Raw genomic sequence first — 22,159 nt, 5'->3', positions numbered from 1 at the left:
ATAAATGATGTGTAAAATTGCAATTTTAGAATATTAGGTAGCATGGCAAATACTGGTGAAGTTCTTTGTTGCTGTTCCAGGCAAGCTTTACAGTAACCCTCTTTATTATTGGGTTGATATAATTTACTAACATATTCCAATGACCTAAACTATAGAAAAATTGTTAGGAGAAATTTTGAAGTGCTATTCTTTCTAAATACCATTTACTTTAATTTTTTAACTAAATTTTCTTAGCAAATTCTCTTCATAAAATTTTTCTTAAATTTTTAAAAATTAAAATGTATTTCAAATACATTTTTGTAAGTGTGAAGTCTAAAAATTACAAGAATTCTGCAAGAGTAAAATAAATACTTGTAACCTTCAAGAAAATAAATACTTGATATTTATTTACTTAAATAAATCAAGTAAAATAAATACTTGATTACTTGTAACCTTCTTCTCTCATTAGTGAAGACTAATGGAACTTAAAAGAGAATTCAGAATGAAAAATATGTCATTTTTAGAATAAATATTTTTCACACAATATCTAATGAACTTTTTTTCTACAAAATAATTGGTTAATGACAAAGCATTCAAATTTCAATTTTTGAAAGCATATTCTCATCAACATTAATATAAATTTGGCACAAAGCAACCAATTCCAAGTTAAACATTCCATGATATAAAATTTCAAAAAAAGTCAAATGGAGCATAAGTTCCTGCTAATGTCAATAATATCTATGTTTGTCAGGTTACATCTCATCCCTATATCATCCCTAGTATACATTCTAAAGATAGTATTGCATTCATTTATTTATATGTAGAAACCATGATCATTGTGAAATTGTCATACAGATAATTATCATCAAAACAATTATTTATAGTATTTTTTTTTCCATAGTCTTATAATATCAATATATTTTGTGTGGAAAGTTTATGCCCAGTGAAGGTTCTGGAGCAGAATGGCTAAGATCAGAGTATCTGGCAGAATTAAGCTTAGTGAGAATGGTACAGATCTCACAAAGATGCTGTGAAATTTGCTGACATAACTGTGGAAAGTGACTAGAACAGTGTTGCCATCTAGTAAGCTCACTAAGTGGGTACATCCGGTTGAGCAAATTGAAATCAAGGAAGAGATACTGTCATTTATGTTCATCTTGTCTACAAATGACTCCAACTGTAATATTTTATCATTTCCTATTTATGATATAGGAAAAGTTCAATTGTTCTTACAGTTTTTCAGGATTGCACTGCCTATGAATCAGTAGTCAGTAATATAGTCATTCTCACATTTAGTCTTCTATGCTTCTTTTTAAAGAGTCTGCTTCTTAAAATTGTGTCCTGTACTTTTATATTATTTTTCAGATTTAATGAAGTTATCAGAAAAAAGGAAAAAAAAATCTCATACATATAAATTTGTCATTGTGTTCGTAGCAAAGAGGCACCCAGTATCTTTCAATTCATTGCAGCATTATTTCTTTGAGGGACAGTTTTTTATTAAGTTCTTGATTCCTTTCTAAAAGATCTGAATCACTGAAGTTGTCAAATTGAGTTTCAGATTTCTCCTTTGCCTTCATTCCCTACCCAAGAACCAGCTTCCCCTCTTGGGCATGGATTGTGTTTGGGTAAGAAGGAAGACTGTCCAGATTGATAAAGCAATACCCCTGGGAAAAGATGATTAACATGTATAAAGGGATTTCCCTGCAGTATAAATACCAGCATGCGCTCTCTTGGTGCTTCAGAGCCTCCCTGATGTATATATGCAGGTAGTGAGATTTGAAACGGCCCTTTGAGATTGTAATATAATAAAACTGACTTTGAGGAGTGGCACCTCTTCTCCGTTTCTATTCTTTTGTGGGAATGAGTTGCCAACCTTTTACTTCGACTGATACCTTTATACCTCTGAATTCTGAGTCTTCTGCAACTCTGCCTCTGATAATGCATCCCAGTGCTGCGGAGTGCCTACCGGTCTCCAACCACGCCACCAACGTGATGTCCACAGGTACTAACTTCAATAACAGTCTACATGCGGCTGCGCCTTAAGATGTCAGGATGGGTGCTTTGAATCTTGTTAGTTTAGAATCTCATTTTTAAAAAAATTTTAATGTGTATTAAGTTAAATATTCAGGATATTAAAGAAGACAAAATGCCTAAGAAAATATTCAAGAAATATTAGTAAGTGTAGTAATTTCAAGTATTGTTGATTTTATTATAAAACCTGTCTTCTATACAAGTAAACAGTGAGTCTGAAAACCACTCTATGCAAACATGTATGGATAAAGAGTAAAACTAAAGAAATAGTGTAAAATAATTTAAAAGGTGATTTTTTTTCCTCTTAGAGATTTATTTGGTTTTTAGATTACATTTACTACCATGTCTAAAAAATGCCGTACACCTCTGAGTAAACACAACTGAATGATTCCTGATACCAACAACAGTGGGTTTCAAAGAATAAAATAATTAGATGTTTAAATACACTTTATTCAGATGGTAAAGAATCTCCCTACAATGCAGGAGACCCAGGTCTGATCCCTGGGTCAGGAAGATCCCATGGAGAAGGGAATGGCAACCCACTCCACTATTTTTGCCTGGGGAAGTCCAAGGACAGAGGAGCCTGGCAGCTTACAGTCCATGGGGTTGCAAAGAGTCGGACACAACTGAACGACTAACACTTTCACTTTAAATACACTTAACTTCTTTAGAATAATTAAAAACTCAGAAACCAAGTCTAGAGGCAATATAATATTTATTTGTTTATTTTTAAAACTTTTTATTTTATATTGGAGTATAGCCGGTTAACAATGTTGTGATATTTTCAGATGGACAGCAGAGGAATTCAGCCATACATACACTATATCCTTTTTTACCCAAACTCCCCTCCCATCTAGGCTAGAGGCAATATAATATTTAGAATCCATGAACTGATTTGAATCTTTTCAAGATTTAGTTCTGAAGAGATTTCAACCTTTAATCAAGTTTTTATATTTTCTTATATAACTTTCTTAGATGAAAATTAAAATTAATTCAAATATATTGTCTCAAACACAACCAAGCAAATAAATATGTTTTGTTAATGTGTCTAATTTTTACTCAGTAACAAAGGGTTTTGATTAATAAACAATGTCTTGGGTAAATGTCTGTTTAATAGCACTTTTCACTTGTAAAGCAATCTAAATATGAGCTAAATTTTATAAATTTAAAAATCAATTTGAGTTGACACATTTATATGCCAATTTAAAATATTTTAGCCTTATATTTTGTTAAAATTAAGCAGCTTTGAAAGTTATATGTAAGTTTGGTATTAATCTTTAACAGAATTTTCAAATATCTAAAGATCATATTATCTAGATTTGGGGAAAATTATTAATGTAGAGATGTTTTTTATCTACTGAAGAGTCTCAGAATTTAATTAAACATATACTGATGCAAATATCCTCAAACATGGTTTTAAAAAAAAGTAATAAAGTATTTTTATGAAGAGGTGTGGTATAAATAAATTTAAACAATTATCACATATTGTTGTATTCTTCAGTCGCTAAGTCTGAACTCTGCAACTCTTTGCAACCCCATGGACTGCAGCATGCCAGACTTCCCTGTCCTTCACTATCTCCTGGACTCTTCCCATACAATTATCACATAGCTAATTGTGTATTTTAAATAATGGACATTTAAATAGATTGAGAATGAGAAGGATAATGCATTTTTGCATAATATACTGTATGTGGATAGTATTTGGCTAGAATAAAAATTGGAATTGAGGTTAAAATTAAGCAGGTTTAAGCTCAAAACCCTATTTATTTAAAAAAAATAAAAGTAAATAAATAATGTATCTAGTAAATTAGCTTGTCATTTATATGACTTCCCCAAATCAGCAAAACAAAAGGATTTAAACCTTGGAGGTAAAAAAATTCATAATTAGTAACAATGTCCTAAATGGCTATTGTTATTGTTTTAAATAGCAATAGCATTGATTTTATAATTTCTCCATCAAATTGTAACCGTATATATCTAATTGTCTAGGTAAAGAATTAGAAATGATTTTAATGAGAGGGAAATGGCAACCCACTCCAGTGTTTTTGCCTGGAGAATCCCAGGGACGGGGAGCCTGGTGGGCTGCTGTCTATGGGGTCACACAGAGTTGGACATGACTGAAGCGACTTAGCAGCAGCAGCAGCATAATGAGAGGAGCAGTTGGATATTCAATGCGTTTCATGTTTCTTTAATTTTGGAATGCATAGAAATTATTATAACACAAAATTATTTCAGTTCTATGTGTCAGTTGTAAAATGAAAATTTATACAGATACTTTAAAATATTAAAAATGAGTTATAGTTAGAGAAAATGTTTTACTTTATGTCTTTAATTGATAGACTATATATTTTCAAAAAGGACTATAAATCTCTTCTAATATCTCATATTATTCAAGAAGATACAATTATATTTTTGAAAATCCACCACTCTATTGAGGACATAATGGGAAAAAGTAGAAAATAAGATATAAAAGAAAACATTGATTAGTGATTTTATTGTTAGTAGTTCATTGTTATTCATGTTGAAAGCTTGATAGAAGTTAAGTAATTCAAATTTAATTTCAAAATACACCTTAATTCAATGATACTTGTAGCTATTTATAAATGAAGTTAAGTTATATGCTGGACTCAACCTTTATAAACCTCTAGTTACTCAGTGATCAATGAATTTATTTTTTGACCAGCTTCATCATTAGAATTGTTCAATTAATTGTGTGCATGCAGAAAATCTACAAGCTCATGGTTTCAATACCAGCCTAAATACATTGCACATTGTCACAGAGTTTTTGTAAGCCTCTGAATTTAATGGAGTTTTATGATCATACCCAATAAAAGGCTAGTGGCTCTGCCACTTCCTCTTTGATGGAAGAAATTTGTTAGGTGAATGAGCAGAAGTAAAAGTAAAGACCCATGAAGAGTTGATTTCTGTATTCATTGCTCCAGCAAAAGACAATTTTATAGTACCATGTTATACGAGAATTTTAAGAGACTATTCTCTGGTCAGTTCTTTGCAAAGTCTACATTGGGTGACACCTGCAAGAAAACTGCAGCTTCCAGTTGTGTGCGTGTGCTCAGTCACTCAGTCATGTCCGACACTTGGCAACCTCATGGACTGTAGCCCACCAAGGTTAAAACTGGTCAGTCACGCCAACCCAGAACACTGGATATAATTAATGAAGGCTCTAGTCCACTGTGATGATTCATGAACTCGTTACTTGGGAAAAATGTCAACCCCTAGTTTTAGCATACTCATCAGAGAACTGCCCCCAAATGAGAACAAATTATTGGCATATAACTTTAAGAATAGCATAAATGTGTACATTTGAAATGAAACGAATGTGTCTTGAATCCTCATACATTTTCTTACCAGTCCCGTCTATTTTGTCTTTGATCCAAACTCCTAAATGTTTGTGCACATGTTTTGTGGTGACAATGCTGGGAAACACAGCAACAGGACTTCATTATTCTGTTCCTTCCTGTCATTATGGAAACCAGTCATCGACCTATGGCGTGATGGCAGGTAAGAAAAATTGTCTTTACATGTAAGATTGAGTTTGGGGATGCTTGGATGCATTTTCTGGGTCGAAGGGAATCTTGACCAGAGTGTATCATGAAATTCAGATCTCCTAACCTTAGAAATTGCTGCTAAATCCACCACTTACTATAATGGTCCCTGATCTGTAACGCCTTCAGAGATCATAATAGTTATACCTGATCACTGCTGTTCTCCACATGCCTGAAATGAACTGCTATGCTTCTTAACGCCTGTGTTTGCTTTGTATGATTTTTATTCTAATTCTCTGTTGCCAAACTGCGAATTGTCACTTGGTTATGCCATTGGTGGGCTTGCCTCCAGTAATAATAAGGTAGCTGCTAGCCTTATGTAACTATTTAAATTTAAAAGTAAATTAACTAAAATAAGGTCAGATTTAAAATTCCTCAGTTGCCAACAGTGAGCAAGTCAGCAAAAGCTTTAAATGACTTCATTGCCCGCCTCCATACCAACAGGGTTAATGATTATGAGGTACGGAACTTAATAGTCATCATTTCCCTTGAGATTTTGGCTGTTCCTTCAGTTCCTGAATTTAAAATAAAACAGGAAAGTGCTTAATAATCTTTTGTGGCTACCAAAGCAGATAGACTAACTTATAGAGCATATTCCTCATCACAGTAGTTCTTTTGGCCATTTGGTCTGTAAAGATAAATAAGACATTGAAGGCTAAGAGAGATTTGCAGCAGCTTTAGCCTAGTTGAATCCTTGGCAGCCCTGTCTGAGATGCTCTGAGTCTTGGATAAGATTGAAATAGTATAAGTTACATACTTATTTCCCTCTGGATAAAGAAAGCATCACTATATCAAGATAAACTATCTTGTTTGCTGACACTTAAATGAAAGTATTGTTAGCAACTTTCTTAAGGGAAAGAAAATCTGACCTAAGAGATCCACTCATCACAAAATTTATGACTTAATTTTAGACCATGGCTATACAGTAATTTTTTTGTGCACAGAAATTATTTAGAAATCTCAATCTTTTATATTTATTTCTGCAGCAAGAAATAATTTCAGTGACAATAAACTACTACCAATGTTCTATGTGAAAAATATAAACATGTGTGTGTGCATGCTCGTGTAATAGTTGTTATCCAAGTAGGTAATTAAAAAATCAAACATATATTTATGCCTATAAATTTGAAATTAAATTGAACAAAGAATTTAGTTCACCAACCTTTAATTTCTAAAAATTTCTCAAATTTACACTAAATAAAACATTAAAACTTTAAAATAATATATTCTAGAACAAATTAGCTTTTCCTACATTCTGTTAGAGAGCATTCTGAATAAACTTATATCCTCACCTTTATGATGAAGTGAAAACTGATGTTCTTAATGGTTACCTTTAAATCTTAATGTCTCTCTTCAATAATTAAAAAATAAGGAAAGTCATATTTTTCTTCCTCTGCGAAAACGGACCGTTTATGATTCGTGTACTTAGCTGTTAATCAGTATCCATGGTTAATGAGAGGATCTCTCGTTGAAGATGAACTACTTTCATTATAGAAATAGTAGAACAATGTGCATTTAGCCACTAGCGGTGCCGCTCAAATGCTTTCTGTGGCCTCCACCACACTTGGATTACAGAGACAAGAAATGATGAGCTTATAGACATGTGCTGCTCTTTCTTGGAGGAGAGAGTCCTTGCTGTTCTTCACAGTAGTTCCCAGGAGCCCACATGCAACTTAAGTCATCTCTGCACCCAGCAAGGGGCAGCAATGAGTGGAGGTTAGTGCTCAGACCAAACACTGTGAGATGATTTTTACTACTACCTCCCTCCCACCAGATCTAGGTAGAAGCTGCTGAGTTCACAGCTGGCCTGAGAAACTTGACTTCCTTCCTGTTTCCAGGGTTGCAGGTAACAAGCCCAGGTTCACGCTGAGAGTCCACAGGCAACTCAGGTTGTGCTGGTCCAAGTTTCCTCAGCAGGCCCTCAGCAAACTTTCATCTCCATTAGAAGTTAAAAAGGAGAGGTCTTTGGAAAAACCTTTTAAAATGATTCAAAGCCCAGGTTGGTGATAATAATGAAAAAAATGGATGTCCTAAGCTTTGGAGGTATTGCTGTAGTCTTAAACCAAAATTACATATATTTTGTCGCTGAAAGAAAAATTCACCATGTCAAGCATAAAGATTATATTTGAATATTTTTGAGAGGGAGATCATTAAAATGTGATGTGCTTTGTAATTTGTTACAATGTCACTATTTTGACATATATTCAGTATTAGCCTTTGCATCATGGCAGATTTAATCTCAGAGAATCTGAACCTTTCTGCTGTCATCCCCAGAGAAGCTACACAAATTGAGTCATAAAACACAGGGATTCAGAATATTCAGGAATTCAGAAAAGGTTTAAAATACACAAGAGAAACCTGGTAATGTCATTTGAATTTTCTGAGAAGTCTCAGGCGTTCATCAAATCAGCCACTTCCACACAATCCACAGAAGCGTCTAATCACCAACAACGAAGGTTCATTGTCACATACTCCATATAAAAGTGAAGCTGCACAAAGAGCAATATTTCAAAGGGTGTGAAATTGCTTTATTTGAATATGGTTATTTTATCCCTATACTCTGATGCTTATATGTAGTCTGAGCATTTCATTAAATTAATAACTCACTGGAAAGCAAGAGCTACAGCTCGTATTTTAAGCTAAGGTTTGTAGGAAGGATTCTAATCATTAGATGAATCCTCTGTGCCTCATAGTCCAGGTGTGGGAATATCAAAGAGAATGATTGGTGTGGTGAAATGAATTAGCCACACCAGGAACTAATTACAAACCTCGTTCAAGTTAGCTTCTCAAAGTGTTAGTCTCTTCACATCCAAGTTGTGATGGGTACCATACATAGCTCTATCTGAGTTGAGTTGTGGCAGCTTTCCACCAACTTAGCCTGGTTTTCTCCTTGATCTTCTCTTCAGATACATTCATAGTTAAATTTCTTCTTCTGTTTCTTCTCTCCTAAGTACTTAAATAATTCAACAGCCTGCAGGATGGATAATAGGAAACAGAGAATTACAAATACTATTCAAAAATCTCTTCTAGATAAACACAAAAGAAAACTAATAACAAAAACCTTTCAAAATTCTGATTTCTGGGTATACAAGGTGGTGTCTGTTCTCATTTGTAAAGCTGGGTGAAAGTTGGAAAACAAACTTAATGAGCTGTGTACCTTGCCCACCGTCCTGTGTGAACTGGGCTAATCAGCTACATGGTAATGATTGCTAAACCCAGCAAGGTTATGTGTTTTAATGGCCACCCAAGGTGTGCAGTAAGAGTCCTTGATTAAAAATTGATCTTAAGAGGAAAGCAAAATAGCTGATGTTGGAAAATTATTCAAGGAGATGAATGCTCTTTTTTAATGAGATGTGGATAATAAGAATAAAAGATGAATATAGCTAAAAAGTGTCTTTTCCACCTGGGCTAGGACAAGAGGTACCAGAAATATGTTTCACATTTACATAGGAAAACAGTCTACTTTGGAGGCCATCTCTTCATTCTTAAATTGTCTTTTTTCTATTTCCTTTTTTGTTTTATTTAGTTTTATTTTTTGCCTCACTTATTCTGGATGTGTTGACACTAAGGGAAGGAGTAATTCTGACCATCTTTTGCCTCTGGATCATGAAAGGCGCCTGTAGTAGCATGGACACTGTGTATTATTCCTTAAATTATGTAGCATCTGTCTCAACTTCACAACTCAAAAGCAGCTACAGGCAATCTGTAAACAAATGGCCATGGCTGTGCTCCAAATCAACCTAATTTACAGAACTAGGCAGAAGACCTGTTTATATGTGGATAGGATGTAGCAATGCACAAAAGAGAAAAAAAATCACAATTCAAATTTATGATTTGTTTCACATTGTCATGCATGAACGTAAAAAAAGAAAATAAATGGAAATATTTAAATGAACTGTGCTGTGCATCTCTACAGCAAGGTGGGGGTATTTTACTATGTCCTTCTTCCCCTGTTTGTTCTTTTAAAGCTTCTAGCTCACAACCTCAGAGATGTTGTCAGTTAGCAGCTGTCTGAGCCACGTGCTGCAGAAAAGCAGTGTGCCCTGTATCATGGGACCTTGAACAGGTGCCCGTAAGGCATGCTGGACCTCAGCTCCCCATCTTCTGCTTTTAAAGACTTAATCTCTGTTCCTCTCCCTCCTCTGCCGTCCAGAAGTCCATGCAGAGCAGTTCAGAGAGGCTATGGTGGATTAATCTGCAGGGTGAAAATCCATCTTGGACTGTAAAGAATGTACAAACCTTTCCAAGCTATTTAGGTGTGCACTTGTTCTAGGCTTATAGACAAGTTTGGTTTATCAGTGTTTTGGAAAATATTCATGAAACTTCTGTGGCACACAACTTCCTGCATCTTTTCTCTCCGTGCTCAAACCCCGACTTCTTAATATTCCAGGCTTTAGAAAAACCTTTTAAAATACCTTGTCACATATACCATACCAATCAATCCCCATTTTCTCCCAAATACAGGATCATATAATAGAAATCAGTTTGTCTGACCATGCTTGTGACTGTCCCAAATTTCTGTTTAACATTAGTTTCAGGAAAACTGTGTCCCTGTGGATAATTGTGGATACTTTCAGTTAATGAAAAATAACGCAGCACACATCGTGTTTTCCTTCCTCCTCTAGATGCCAAACTTTTGAACATGGTATTTCTTGTGCACTCTTTATGGACTCATGTTCAAATTGATTTTCTAAATGTCCATTTCTCCAGAGTATTTATAATGTATACACTAGCTTTAAATTTTTCCATAAATAGAGATGGCACACTTCCAATATTTTTGTAAATATTTATAAAACTTTTGTTTGAAAGCATTTGTTTAATGTGGCCAAATATATTTAAGATGCAGAATCTTTGAGTCATCTGATTTCCCTGAGTACAGATTACCTGAAAAATGAACTGATTATTGATGTGGCTTATTGTGGTGTTCACAGGGCTTCACTTCTAGTTTCAATTGTATAGTGAATTCATCTTAGCACCCAAGGAACGTTATTTGTTTTTATATGAATTTTAAATTGTGGATAAAAAAATACACACTTTTTTCTCTGAAAATAAAACAAAAGTCCTTAGATAAATATTAAGTAAATGTTAACATAAAGGTGATAAATTTTTTTATATATTAGTATTTTACTTAACTAGTAGAAATCTAAAACTAACATTAGGCCAAAAATGAGCTTTGTTAAAATGTAACAAACATTAAAAAAATTGAATTTTGTAATAAATTAAAAATTGATAAAATTGCTTTTTAAAATGGTATCTGGTCTATTCAATGTACCACCCACTAAAGCAAAAAGTGGATGATTAACAATAACAACAAAAAACTGGATAGTTTTGATTTTTGAAAGTAATATGAATTGCTTTAGACAGAAATAGTTTCTTTTGTACATTTTTTATATCCATGAAACAGCTATACTTATTTTATGATATTTTGCTTAATTTCTCACTTGTATGTATTTTGTTTCAGAAAAATAATAGTCTACTGGATAGGGGTACACTTCAAAATTATATTTTCTCATATAAATAATATGAGCCAACAACTTACTGACTTGCAATATTCTTTGCTCATTACATATTGATATATTAATTTAAGATTTATATATTCTGGCAAAATACACTATTACTCATGTCTGATTTCTGACTGTATTTATAGAGAAATTATAAATAGCATAAAACTGATGTATTTTTTAGTAAGTTTCTAAGAATGATTACTGCCTATTTTCTATAGTCATTTATATTTAATTTATACTCATAAGAAAAATGATTAATTATTGAATATTTTATTTATATCAAAATGTCTTGGTTATACCCATGTCATTTAATATAAAGTGAAATCCTTATGAATAAAAATGTAATATACTGCTGAAGAAAACAGAAATAAAATGTGTGGGAATTTGGCTTATACCATCCTGTCACCAATACTCCCTGACTGAGATTCTCTCTTCTTTCCAAATGAAGAATGAAATCTAGAAGCAATTAAACAATTAAATCATGTAGTTTTTTGAGATTTCTCATTTAACTAACTCAATGGATTCAGTGCTTCATCATTTATGAGGGATTATGTATCATATCTCGGAGAAGGAAATGACAACTCCAGTATTCTTGCCTGGAGAATCCCAGGGACAGAGGAGCCTGTTGGGCTGCTGTCCGTGGGGTCGCACAGAGTCAGACACGACTGAAGCGACTTAGCAGCAGCAGCAGCAGCATGTATCATATCTAGAATTGCACCCTTCCTTTACACTTAACTTTTTCTTCTTAAATAGTAATCAAGAAATGATTCCATCATAGTATATTTTGCAAGAATCTTGTTGCTGACCTTCTAATAGATCTTTAAAAGTTACTTTTTGTCGACATCCATCATTACCATTAAATCTATTTAAACCTTATTAATGTATTTTTTGTTCTCATAATTTTCGTTTTACTTGCCTTTACTAAATTAAGCATTTACTGATAAAACATTGGATTTCTTAATGCTGTAAAATCAATTTTTCAATGCTATGAAAATTTCCCAGCATAGCACTTAACATACACCTTGATTATAATTAAGAAAATATACATTCTGGTAGAGTTGAACCTCAGATTCACAATAACAAATGAAAAGATTTTTGTTTGTTTGTTTTTGGGGAGCCATGCTGAATTCCATAACCAGGAATCAAACCCATGCCCTCTATACTGGAAGGATGAAGTCTTAACCACTGGACTGCTATGGAAGTCTTTTAAGAGAAAAACAATGATGGAAAACACACTTTTTTGAAATTTGCTTATTTCTATTTAAATTATTCGCAAGTCCCTGGTTCTTTCCTTTGGCTTTGCATTATCTTTGTTTCCGCTGCTCCCAGGAAGGTGGAAAAAAATGATCCCATTTATACTAAGCTACACTGACTTCTACTTCAGAAAAGCAAATGTCAGGTAACCTTTTAGAACTGAGACTGGCTGTCACAGAACAATCTGATGGGCCAAAATTTTCCATGTATCAAAATGAGGGATAATTACAAATGGTCCTTTTCTTGTTGTTACAGGGAGCTTAACCCCTTGTCTTTATAAGTTTCCTGACCACACGTTGAGTCATGGTTTTCCTCCCATGCATCAGCCTCTCCTTTCAGAGGACCCCACTGCCGCTGATTTCAAGCAGGAGCTCAGGCGGAAAAGCAAATTGGTTGAAGAGCCAATAGACATGGATTCTCCAGAAATCCGAGAACTTGAAAAGTTTGCCAATGAGTTTAAAGTGAGAAGAATTAAGCTAGGTAGGTGCTTGTTAACAGCTGTGGGACACACAACTCCGTCTGCAAAGTCTTACTCTATTACTGTTTAATCTCTTACATGCTGCTCAGAAGTCTAAGACAGTTCTCATTCTACATCTCTACTGTGGATGTAAGTTGAATTATGAAAACCTATAGCAACCTTCATTTCCTTGTAAATTCTTAGCAGCAAAAATATATAGATTTCTAAATTAATGGTCTCCTTTTCAAACATAAGTTTAGAAATACCTTTGTTTTATTTGAATTAATACCTTTGTGTGATTCAAAAGCTAAAAAGCTGTGCGAATTGTATCCCTCTGCTTATCCTTCCTGTTTATCAGTGTTATTAGTTTCTGTGAATCCTTCTATTCTATGCATATTCATATAAGCAAATTCATGTATTTCTTCATATAGACGTTTTTCATTTGACTATTTTGGAGAGCTTTCAGAATTAGTTTTTTAGAGAGCTCTTCTTTTTAATGCATCTCTCAATTCCATTTTATGAATATATTACCAGTCTCCTACTGATGGAATTTAGATGGTCTTCAATCTTATGTTACTGAAGACAATGATGCAATGATTAACTTCATAAATAGCATTTTGCACCGATAAAAATATATGTGCAGGGAAAGTGTTAAAAGCAAAATTGTTTGATTGAAGAGCATGTGTATTTGTAATTTCAGTAGATGTCAAATTGGTCTCTATGTAAGTTCTAACAAATCTTATTGCCACCATGAGTATCTCCTTTGCCACTCTTCAGAATATGAATTCTGTTAAGGCAGAAGTTTTTTGTTTTTTGTTTATTTCCTTTTGCTTTCTCCTTAATGGCATATCCTCAGCACTTGGAACAGTGACTGGCATGTAGAATAAAAAATAGTTATTGAAGGGAAAAGATGCTATTAATCTTTTGGACCTTTGCAAATCAGTTAGGTGAAAGTAGCAGTTTCATTTTAAATTTCCCTTATGAGTGAAGAGTGAAAGAAGTTTTTCATGTGTTGGACAGTCATTTGTAATTCCTTTTCTGTTAGCGATCTGTTCATAGCCTTTGCTCACTTTCTAGGGTGAAGTGTTTTTAATGTAAATAATCATAATAATTAACCTTGATTTAAATGCATGAAATATATTTTTAATGGACTGAACTGATAGTACAAACTTCTGCATTTGTGGACTGAGCCATTGGTAACTTTTAATGATATCAATTGATGGGCATCATATGTAATCATTTTATGCATACAGGTATATAGCCTTGGGCCCTGAATTAATATGTAGTTACTATTTGTCATAAACACAGCAGTAGGCATCTTTATGACATTCATTTTCAATTTACTTTTTATATGACTGTGAATGTTTCAAATTCTACATTGATGACATTTGTCAACTTATATTCTGAGAATGTTTGAGACAATCTATGAAAACTTTTTGCCTGGAGATAGAAGCATTACCAAATGATATAATAAATGCTTGGTGATATACATAAAATGTTGTGTGACCAAAGTCTCATAATAAGCATGCTTTTAGGGAAGGTAAACACAGTTCTTAGTTTTATTTGTTAACTTCAACATGTTGAATTTTTCACTCTTATAGCTGAGATAAAAATATTTGTGATATATCACCATATAGTTTACATATTATATTTTAATATCTATAGATTTTGAGCATATTTCAACAGATGCCTAATAATAATGATTAGAGAGAATTTTTAAATGTCTTCTAAAGTGTGTATTAAGGATTCCCCGGTAGAACAGCTGGTAAAGAATCCACCTGCAATGCAGGACACCCCAGTTCAATTCCTGGGTCAGGAAGATCGGTTGGAGAAGGGATAGGCTACCCATTCCAGTATTCTTCGGCTTCCCAGTGGCTCAGCTGGTAAAGAATCTGCCTGCTATGAGGGAGATCTGGATTCAGTCCCTGGGTTGGGAAGATCCCCTGGAGATGGGAACAGCTACCCACTCCAGTATTCTGGCCTGGAGAATTCCATGTACTGTATAGTCCATGGGGTTGCAAAGAATAGTCTGACTACACTTATATTAGGTTATAAAAATGGTTAATGTATAATTACTACAGTATATAGCCCAGTGGCAAAAAAATAAATCTGGATACATTAAAAAGCATTTCACTACTTTATACCTATGCTACATTGTCTAGAAACTTTTCTTATATATTTTTGCAAAGTGTGTTTAACACATTTATCCAGTTTGGCTAAATATGAATGGCAGATGTTCCTATCTGAATTCTTTTGGCTTCTAAAATATTAACTTATTAACTAGAAGGAATTTTTTAAAATACTAGACAATTCTACACTGCATAACCTTACTGTTATTCTAAATTGCTAACAAATATATCGTTAAAGCAATATTTAATAGTTGACAAAAATACTACACAAATTTATACAATAGTGGACCAAAATCAGTGTTTCTTGCAAAACTGAAGCTCATGGCCTTTGTTATTCTTTCACAGGATACACCCAGACAAATGTTGGGGAAGCTCTGGCAGCTGTGCATGGCTCTGAATTCAGTCAAACAACTATCTGCCGATTTGAAAACCTGCAGCTCAGCTTCAAAAATGCATGCAAACTAAAAGCAATATTATCCAAATGGCTGGAGGAAGCCGAGCAAGTAGGAGGTACAAAAGCTGTGTTTCTGGAAACAGTAATGTTTTAACCTAAAAACAATGGTTTCCCTCAGTTGAATTTGTACTAAAGCAAGAGGTTTGAAGTTTGGTTTGATTTTTCTCTTTGACATGAAAAATAAGTATCTTGTTTCATCACACTATGAAGAAAAGCAAGGCCAGTGAAAGTGTAGAAATAAATTTATTGAGAAGGTAAATAATGAGAGAATAAAATATATAGGGAAAGTTTCTACACAATGTGGCATAGGTGTGAAGTGGTGAAATGATTCTTTTTAATGTATCCAGATTTTTTCCTGCTGTGCTATATACTGTAGTAATTATTCATGAATCATTTTTACAACCTAATATAAGTGTAGCCAGAGCATTTGCACACACCGTTCTTTCTAGTGAATAGCAAGCAATTGCTAGATGAACAATTTAATGTGATAAAAATTATCTACTTATATTAATGTCAAGGCTGGCTAAAGAGCAAGATTTGATAGCATTTAGAGCAACTGTTTCAACAAAGATAGGGTATGATTTAAAGACAACTGTTAATATTTATAAAGTTAATATTTTTTTCTGTGTTAACATTTTAATCTAGGGCTTGTAATCTAAAATGATGTATACTGCAAATATTTAAAACAAAAATGTATGGTAATTCTATTTTGTATTGTTTTATAAAGAAACTTTAAATCCAAATCTGATAGTTAAAAAAAAAACCTGCTTTGTTTTTGTAATTATTCATTGTTTTCGCATCACAGCTTTATACAATGAGAAAGTTGGTGCAAATGAAAGAAAAAGGAAACGGAGAACAACAATCAGGTATACTTTTGAGATATTAAAAGTTAGTGGAGAAGAAAATGATATTTTACAAATGGAATGAACATTTGAGTATAATATAGTTTCAATATAACATAAAAATGAATAGAGCCAATTGAGAAAATAGGTGAAAAAGTACAACATTCAATAAATTACTGCTGAGAAACAGCTGGAAATTTAAAATTTGATGGAAAAATATGTATTGTTTGATTCAAGAACAGTTTTGCTATGCAAGTTTTGGATAAAACAGAAGCTGTACAATCACAGCTAAAAAGAATGACTGTTTCTACTGTCGGTTTAGACATAAATCTTGCTCCGGGAAAGACCCCATGGACTGTAGCCTACAGGTTCCTCCATCCATGGGATTTTCCAGGCAAGAATACTGGAGTGGGTTGCCATTTCCTTCTCCAGGAGATCTTCCTGACCCAGGGATTGAACCTGGGTCTCCCACATTGTAGGCAGATGCTTTACCATCTGAGCCACAAGGGAAGTCAGTATGTTATCTATATTATTTCAAATTAACAAAACTGGTCACTAGTATTTTAGTTGCTTAAAGTTCAAAATGACTTCTAGCATTTCAAGCCAGATTGTTCATTTATCTTTTTGTAGTTTCCGTGAGGCTCATGGAGAAATTGCTAATATACAGGTTTTGTTTTGGTTGGTTAGTTGTACACTAAACATTTCGATAACCTGAGTTCTGGGGGACATTTAGAAATGCATACAGAATTATTTTCTTCTCAGTAAGTCAGTGCCCTCTTGTGGCAGAAAGTGGATAAACAATGTCGGGGTTCCCTCCTTAATTTCTTCCTGTGACTCTGGTAAAAGGAGCCTACATGAGACAAGCATCTAAATGTTCAAAAAAACTTCACATTTATTATTGTTGAAGAGCTTTGCAGGTGTTTTCAGCGTCTTTAGGTTTCCTTTTTACGTTAATGTTAGTACTAATATTTAGGAAATGTAACCTAACTTGATTTTGATGGGCCTAAACCATCATCTCCCTTCTTTCCTGCCAACTCCCCACCTCCCAGTATTGCTGCTAAAGACGCCCTGGAGAGACACTTTGGAGAACAGAATAAGCCTTCCTCTCAGGAGATCCTCCGGATGGCTGAAGAACTAAACCTGGAGAAAGAAGTGGTGAGGGTTTGGTTTTGCAACCGAAGGCAGAGAGAAAAACGGGTGAAGACAAGCCTGAATCAGAGTTTATTTACTATTTCTAAGGAGCATCTCGAATGCAGATAGGCTCTCCTATTGTGTAACAGCGAGTGTTTCTACTTTTCATTCCTTTCTCTTCTCCAGCCAAAATAGAAATTAGTTATTTGGTTAGCTTCAAAAAATCACATCAGTAATTTTTGCAGAAGTGTTTCTTTTCTACTTTAAAAATAAATACAATTTAAATTATGTTGATGAATTATTCTCAGAAGGCACATTGTACATTTTAAGCCAAAGACTAATAGGATTAAAACAATGATTCTGTCCCTCTCACTATATCTTTCCCTCTATCTCTCCCTAACACACACACACACACACACACACACACACACACACACGAGTATGCACATGTGCTCTTTTAGTGTAAAGATTCTTTTCCCAAAGGCTGTATATCTGCTTTTTAATATTTTAGTCAGTATGTCCCATAAAGAATATCACCAGAGAAGATCCAGTTAGAAAATTCCTTACCTAATGCCCTGCTTGCCATCAGCTTTAATAGTTTGTTTGAACTAAAAGTTTTGCACTTAAGAACCAGAGGTGCCTTAGAATTTTATTACTGTATTTAGGAATAAATCTTAATCAGAAATGACACCTTTGAAGTAACAATTAGGGCACAGAGCCCAAAGAAGTGTTTCAAAAGAAATTTGTAGAAATATTAATTTATGATCTTTTTATTCTTCCCAGACATTAGCTTTTTGATGTTTAGCTATGGAAAATATGCTTTATGGATTCTTGAGCCCCACACTACTGTTTCTATAAGCTATAAAAGTACAAGGAAGATGTCTGGCTTACTTGCTATTTCCCCAGTGCCTGGGAAAGCCTTTGCTCACAGCGGAAAGAAATCTTTGTTAAATGAACAAGGGAGTTTATTCTTAACAGTGGCCACAAACTTGAAGAGAGTCAAATTTAATACCATAGCTCATTTTTGAAATCTCACAACCTAGAAAATCATCTGGGGTCCCATCAGAAAAGAGGATCATTTTTGGTTTAATTAGAATATGATTTATTGTTAATGAAAAAATTTGCTGTATTGAGCTTTTCAATTCAGGGAGTTGCACCTTAAGGAACATGTATTTAATTAATAAGACTGTGCACCACTGTACAGCATATGGAATATAGCCCATATTATATAGTACCTTTAAATGGAGGATAATCTATAGAAATATTGAATCACTGTTGTACACCTGAAATTAACATAATATTGTAAATCAACTATACTTCAATTTAAAAAAGAATGCACTTCTTTAAAACTTGTAGGTAGAAGCAAACTGTAATGTGTTACCACTATCAAATAGTAACTTTGTTTTGCGTTTTGAATGTCAATCTGCTGGCAATGTTTACCTAACTTATTTTATGTAACAAAAAATGGGAACAGTTAGACTAAATTTATTTAGAATACTTACTAAATAAACTATACTGTCCTGTCTCCTGCTTTTTGTAATATTAATAAAGACTAAGAATTATGCAGATCATAATCTATGTAGATTATATATATATATGTGTGTGCACACATAATCAACATCAATTGGATAGCTGGAAACATTGATATATTATTAAAAGCAAACAAAAAAAGATCAGTTTTCAGTGGCCTGATAATCCATGCTTAAGTACACATCTAGGACCCAGGAGGTGTTAAATACTATACAGATACATACACACACACACACACACACACACACATATATATATGTATGTATATATAAAGACTTTTCTTGAGAGTAAATTCCAAATTACTCAGCTGTGTGGATTTATAACTTTTCTCTTGATAATTCATTTGCTTAAAACATACATTAGTTAGGGAAGTGATTCATTAATTTGTAAAAGGCAGAGCAAATTTATACATACAGACCCTCCTAAAAATACATGTATGCGTGCTGTTGAAACTTGCAAATAAAAGCAAATGTAATGCATTATAATCTAGAATAGTGACTCTTTGCACTTAAATATGACTGGGAATGTTTAATCTGACTCTATATAGCAAAAACAAGCACGGATATGTGCCTCAGTCATCATTACAGATGTTAAATTTAGATTATCATCAGACATTCTTCTATAAGGTCATTCTTTCCAACTTTAGATAGTTAGCATTGGAAACCAGTTTTTCTCCCTAAAAAACATTTTGAGGCGGTATTTAATATTGAACTAGCAATCCCTTATTTACTATTTATTACTAGTAATAATACTATTACTAGTTATTTACTAGTTGTAAATGTACTGGTATTTGCTATTAACTCATTTGTATAAATGAGTTTTGAGACTTATTTTCTAATTATTTAGATAGTATTTTAATAGATATTGGCTTCCTTAAAAATAGAAAATGGTGAATGTTATTTAGAATTCTAAACTGCAATTAAACACGTGACAAATGTGATTTACTGTGCAGTGTCTATGTGTTTAACATTTGGGAATACATCCAAAGCTGACATTAGCCACACAGCCTTTCTCTTCAAGAATTCCGTAGAGTTCCATTAAAATGGAAGGATCTGTTTGTCACTTATACCTATTGGTACACTCAGTTTTACCCTGTAGAGGTGGCTGAGAAATTCATTTAACTTACCTTTCCATATCTAATGGTAAAAATAAAGAATCTGCCTGCAAAGCGAAGACCCAGTTTCAATCCGTGTCGGGAAGATCCCCTGAAGAATGAAATGGCAACCCATCCCAGTATTCTTGCCTGGAAAATCCCATAGCCAGAGGAGTCTGGCAAGCTATGGTCCACGGGGTTGCAGTCGGACACAACTGCACGGCTAACACTTTCACTTTCCATATCTAATGGTAAAAATAGTTAAAAAGAAATATTTTCAGTGTTTGGGACAGAGATGTGTGTATGTACCCATGCATATTTTCAGGTTCTTGGGAGGATGGCTTGTGGGGAGGGGGTGTGTATGCTGTTCCCATAGCTGGGTACCTGAAATCAGACTTCAGGATCCTCAGGCTTCCTTGAAGGGGAACTCAATCCAGTGACTCTTGAAAGAACTAAGTAATAGGAATTGTCTTAAACACATTTATGGACTCAGGTCCTATAGAAATTGAAAAGTTAATCTATTCTTCTGTAACTGCAAAACCCTATTCATGTAGGGTAGTGGCATCAAAAGAGAAAGTCATCACAGGTCTCTTTTTCAGATTTGCACATATACAGTTTAAACATGGGAATGTCTGAAACAGGGGTACAGATTTAAATTGGGCCAACCAGGACCAGGCTAGGAGTGTGGCTACTGGGCTGATAAGGAATGTCCATGGGGTGAGGGCGGGCTTCTTCTAAAGGCATTCATTACAAATTATACACCTCACTGTGCAGGTAACCTGAAGCTCACAGGTCACCAGATTTCCCACTCTGGTCTACATAAGCACAATTGCTTTAAAATTTATTTTATTGAAGTATAGTTGATTTACAAGGTTGTGTTAATTTCTTGAACTCATTTCCACTACCTCTGCCACAACCAGGCACTCCCCCTCCAAACATAGTCTGTGCAACACAATCAGCTGACGGATGGTCATTTTATGTTTTCTAAGATGAGTATTGATGGACATTTTTGTACCAAATTCTACTTCTCTCAAACTCAGTGATCTCCATCCATGACATTAACATTTAGTAACAGAATATGACATTGGGCTGCATTCTTCAGTAAGAGAAATTGCTATCCTCCTCCGCTCACGTTCTATTAGCAAACATGTCAGTTGCTAAAGAAATACTTTTGCCAAAAGTAGGAAATGAGGAAAATCAAGTAAACATATAAATCAGTTGTTTCATTAAACTCAGTGTGTGAGAATCCTTGTTTACTAATTTTAAGGGTCTAAAAGGAAGTTTTGTTTTTCGCTGACAAAGGTCCATATAGTCAAAGCTATGGTTTCTCCAGTAGTCAAGTACAGATGTGAGGTGGACCGTAAAGAAGGCTGAGCACCGAAGAATTGATGCTTTCCAACTGTGGTGCTGGAGAACACTCTTGAGAGTCCCTTGGACTGCAAGGAGATCAAATCAGTCAGTCAATCCTAAAGGAAACCAACCCTGAATATTCATTGGAAGGACTGATGCTGAAGGTGCTCCAATATTTTGGCCACCTGATGTGAACACCTGACTCACTGGAAAGGATCCTGATACTGGGAAAGATAGAGGGCAAAAAGAGAAGAGGGAAGCACAGGATGAGATGGTTAGAGAGCATTACTGACTCAATGGACATGAGTTTAAGCCAACTCTAAGAGATAGTGAAAGACAGGGAAGCCTGGCGTGCTGCAGTCCATGGGGTCGCAGAGTCAAACACAACTTACTGACTGAACAAGAAGCAGCATAACTTACAAATTTACAGACAATGCTCATGAAAACTAGAGCATTTTATAAATATGGCCAAATCAAAATGACTCTATTCTTTCCTTTGGGTCCCAAAGTCTTTTGTGGCATTCATGTTTGACTGAAATTGTTTTAAAAAATCTCTAAGACTTATCTGTTTAAAGATTTAAAAATGGTTATCCCCTGCAAGTTCCAGGAAAGAAATTATCAGATAAATTTCATGTGAAACCACCAATTATTAGACATTCCATTCACAAGCATCAGTTCTATACCAACTGCTAGTTCTTAAACAGACATATAAACAGCATCGTTATCTAATTTTTCCTTCCAAGAAAGTAATAAAAATCATTCTTTTGAAAAATTACCAGATATGCATATAACTTTAGCAGAAATCAAAAATAGAGTAAAAGAGATAAGGGGAAAAAAAAACG

The 22,159-nt window shown here is 34.1% G+C and overlaps 1 protein-coding gene across 1 annotated transcript; it reads left to right on the top strand.

Moving 5' to 3' along the window:
• Positions 1 to 1,719: 1,719 nt before the first annotated feature.
• POU1F1 (POU class 1 homeobox 1) lies at positions 1,720 to 17,632 on the top strand. Its single transcript, XM_061433061.1, has 6 exons — positions 1,720 to 1,981; positions 5,458 to 5,529; positions 12,587 to 12,811; positions 15,263 to 15,427; positions 16,177 to 16,237; positions 17,263 to 17,632. Exons 1-6 carry the CDS (start codon positions 1,840 to 1,842, stop codon positions 17,471 to 17,473), a joined length of 876 nt encoding a protein of 291 aa, XP_061289045.1. The 5' UTR covers positions 1,720 to 1,839; the 3' UTR covers positions 17,474 to 17,632.
• Positions 17,633 to 22,159: the final 4,527 nt, after the last annotated feature.

Source organism: Bos javanicus, chromosome 1 (assembly GCF_032452875.1).
Source record: "Bos javanicus breed banteng chromosome 1, ARS-OSU_banteng_1.0, whole genome shotgun sequence".
Taxonomy (NCBI): Eukaryota; Metazoa; Chordata; class Mammalia; order Artiodactyla; family Bovidae; genus Bos; species Bos javanicus.
This window is presented reverse-complemented; position numbering and strand designations above follow the sequence as displayed.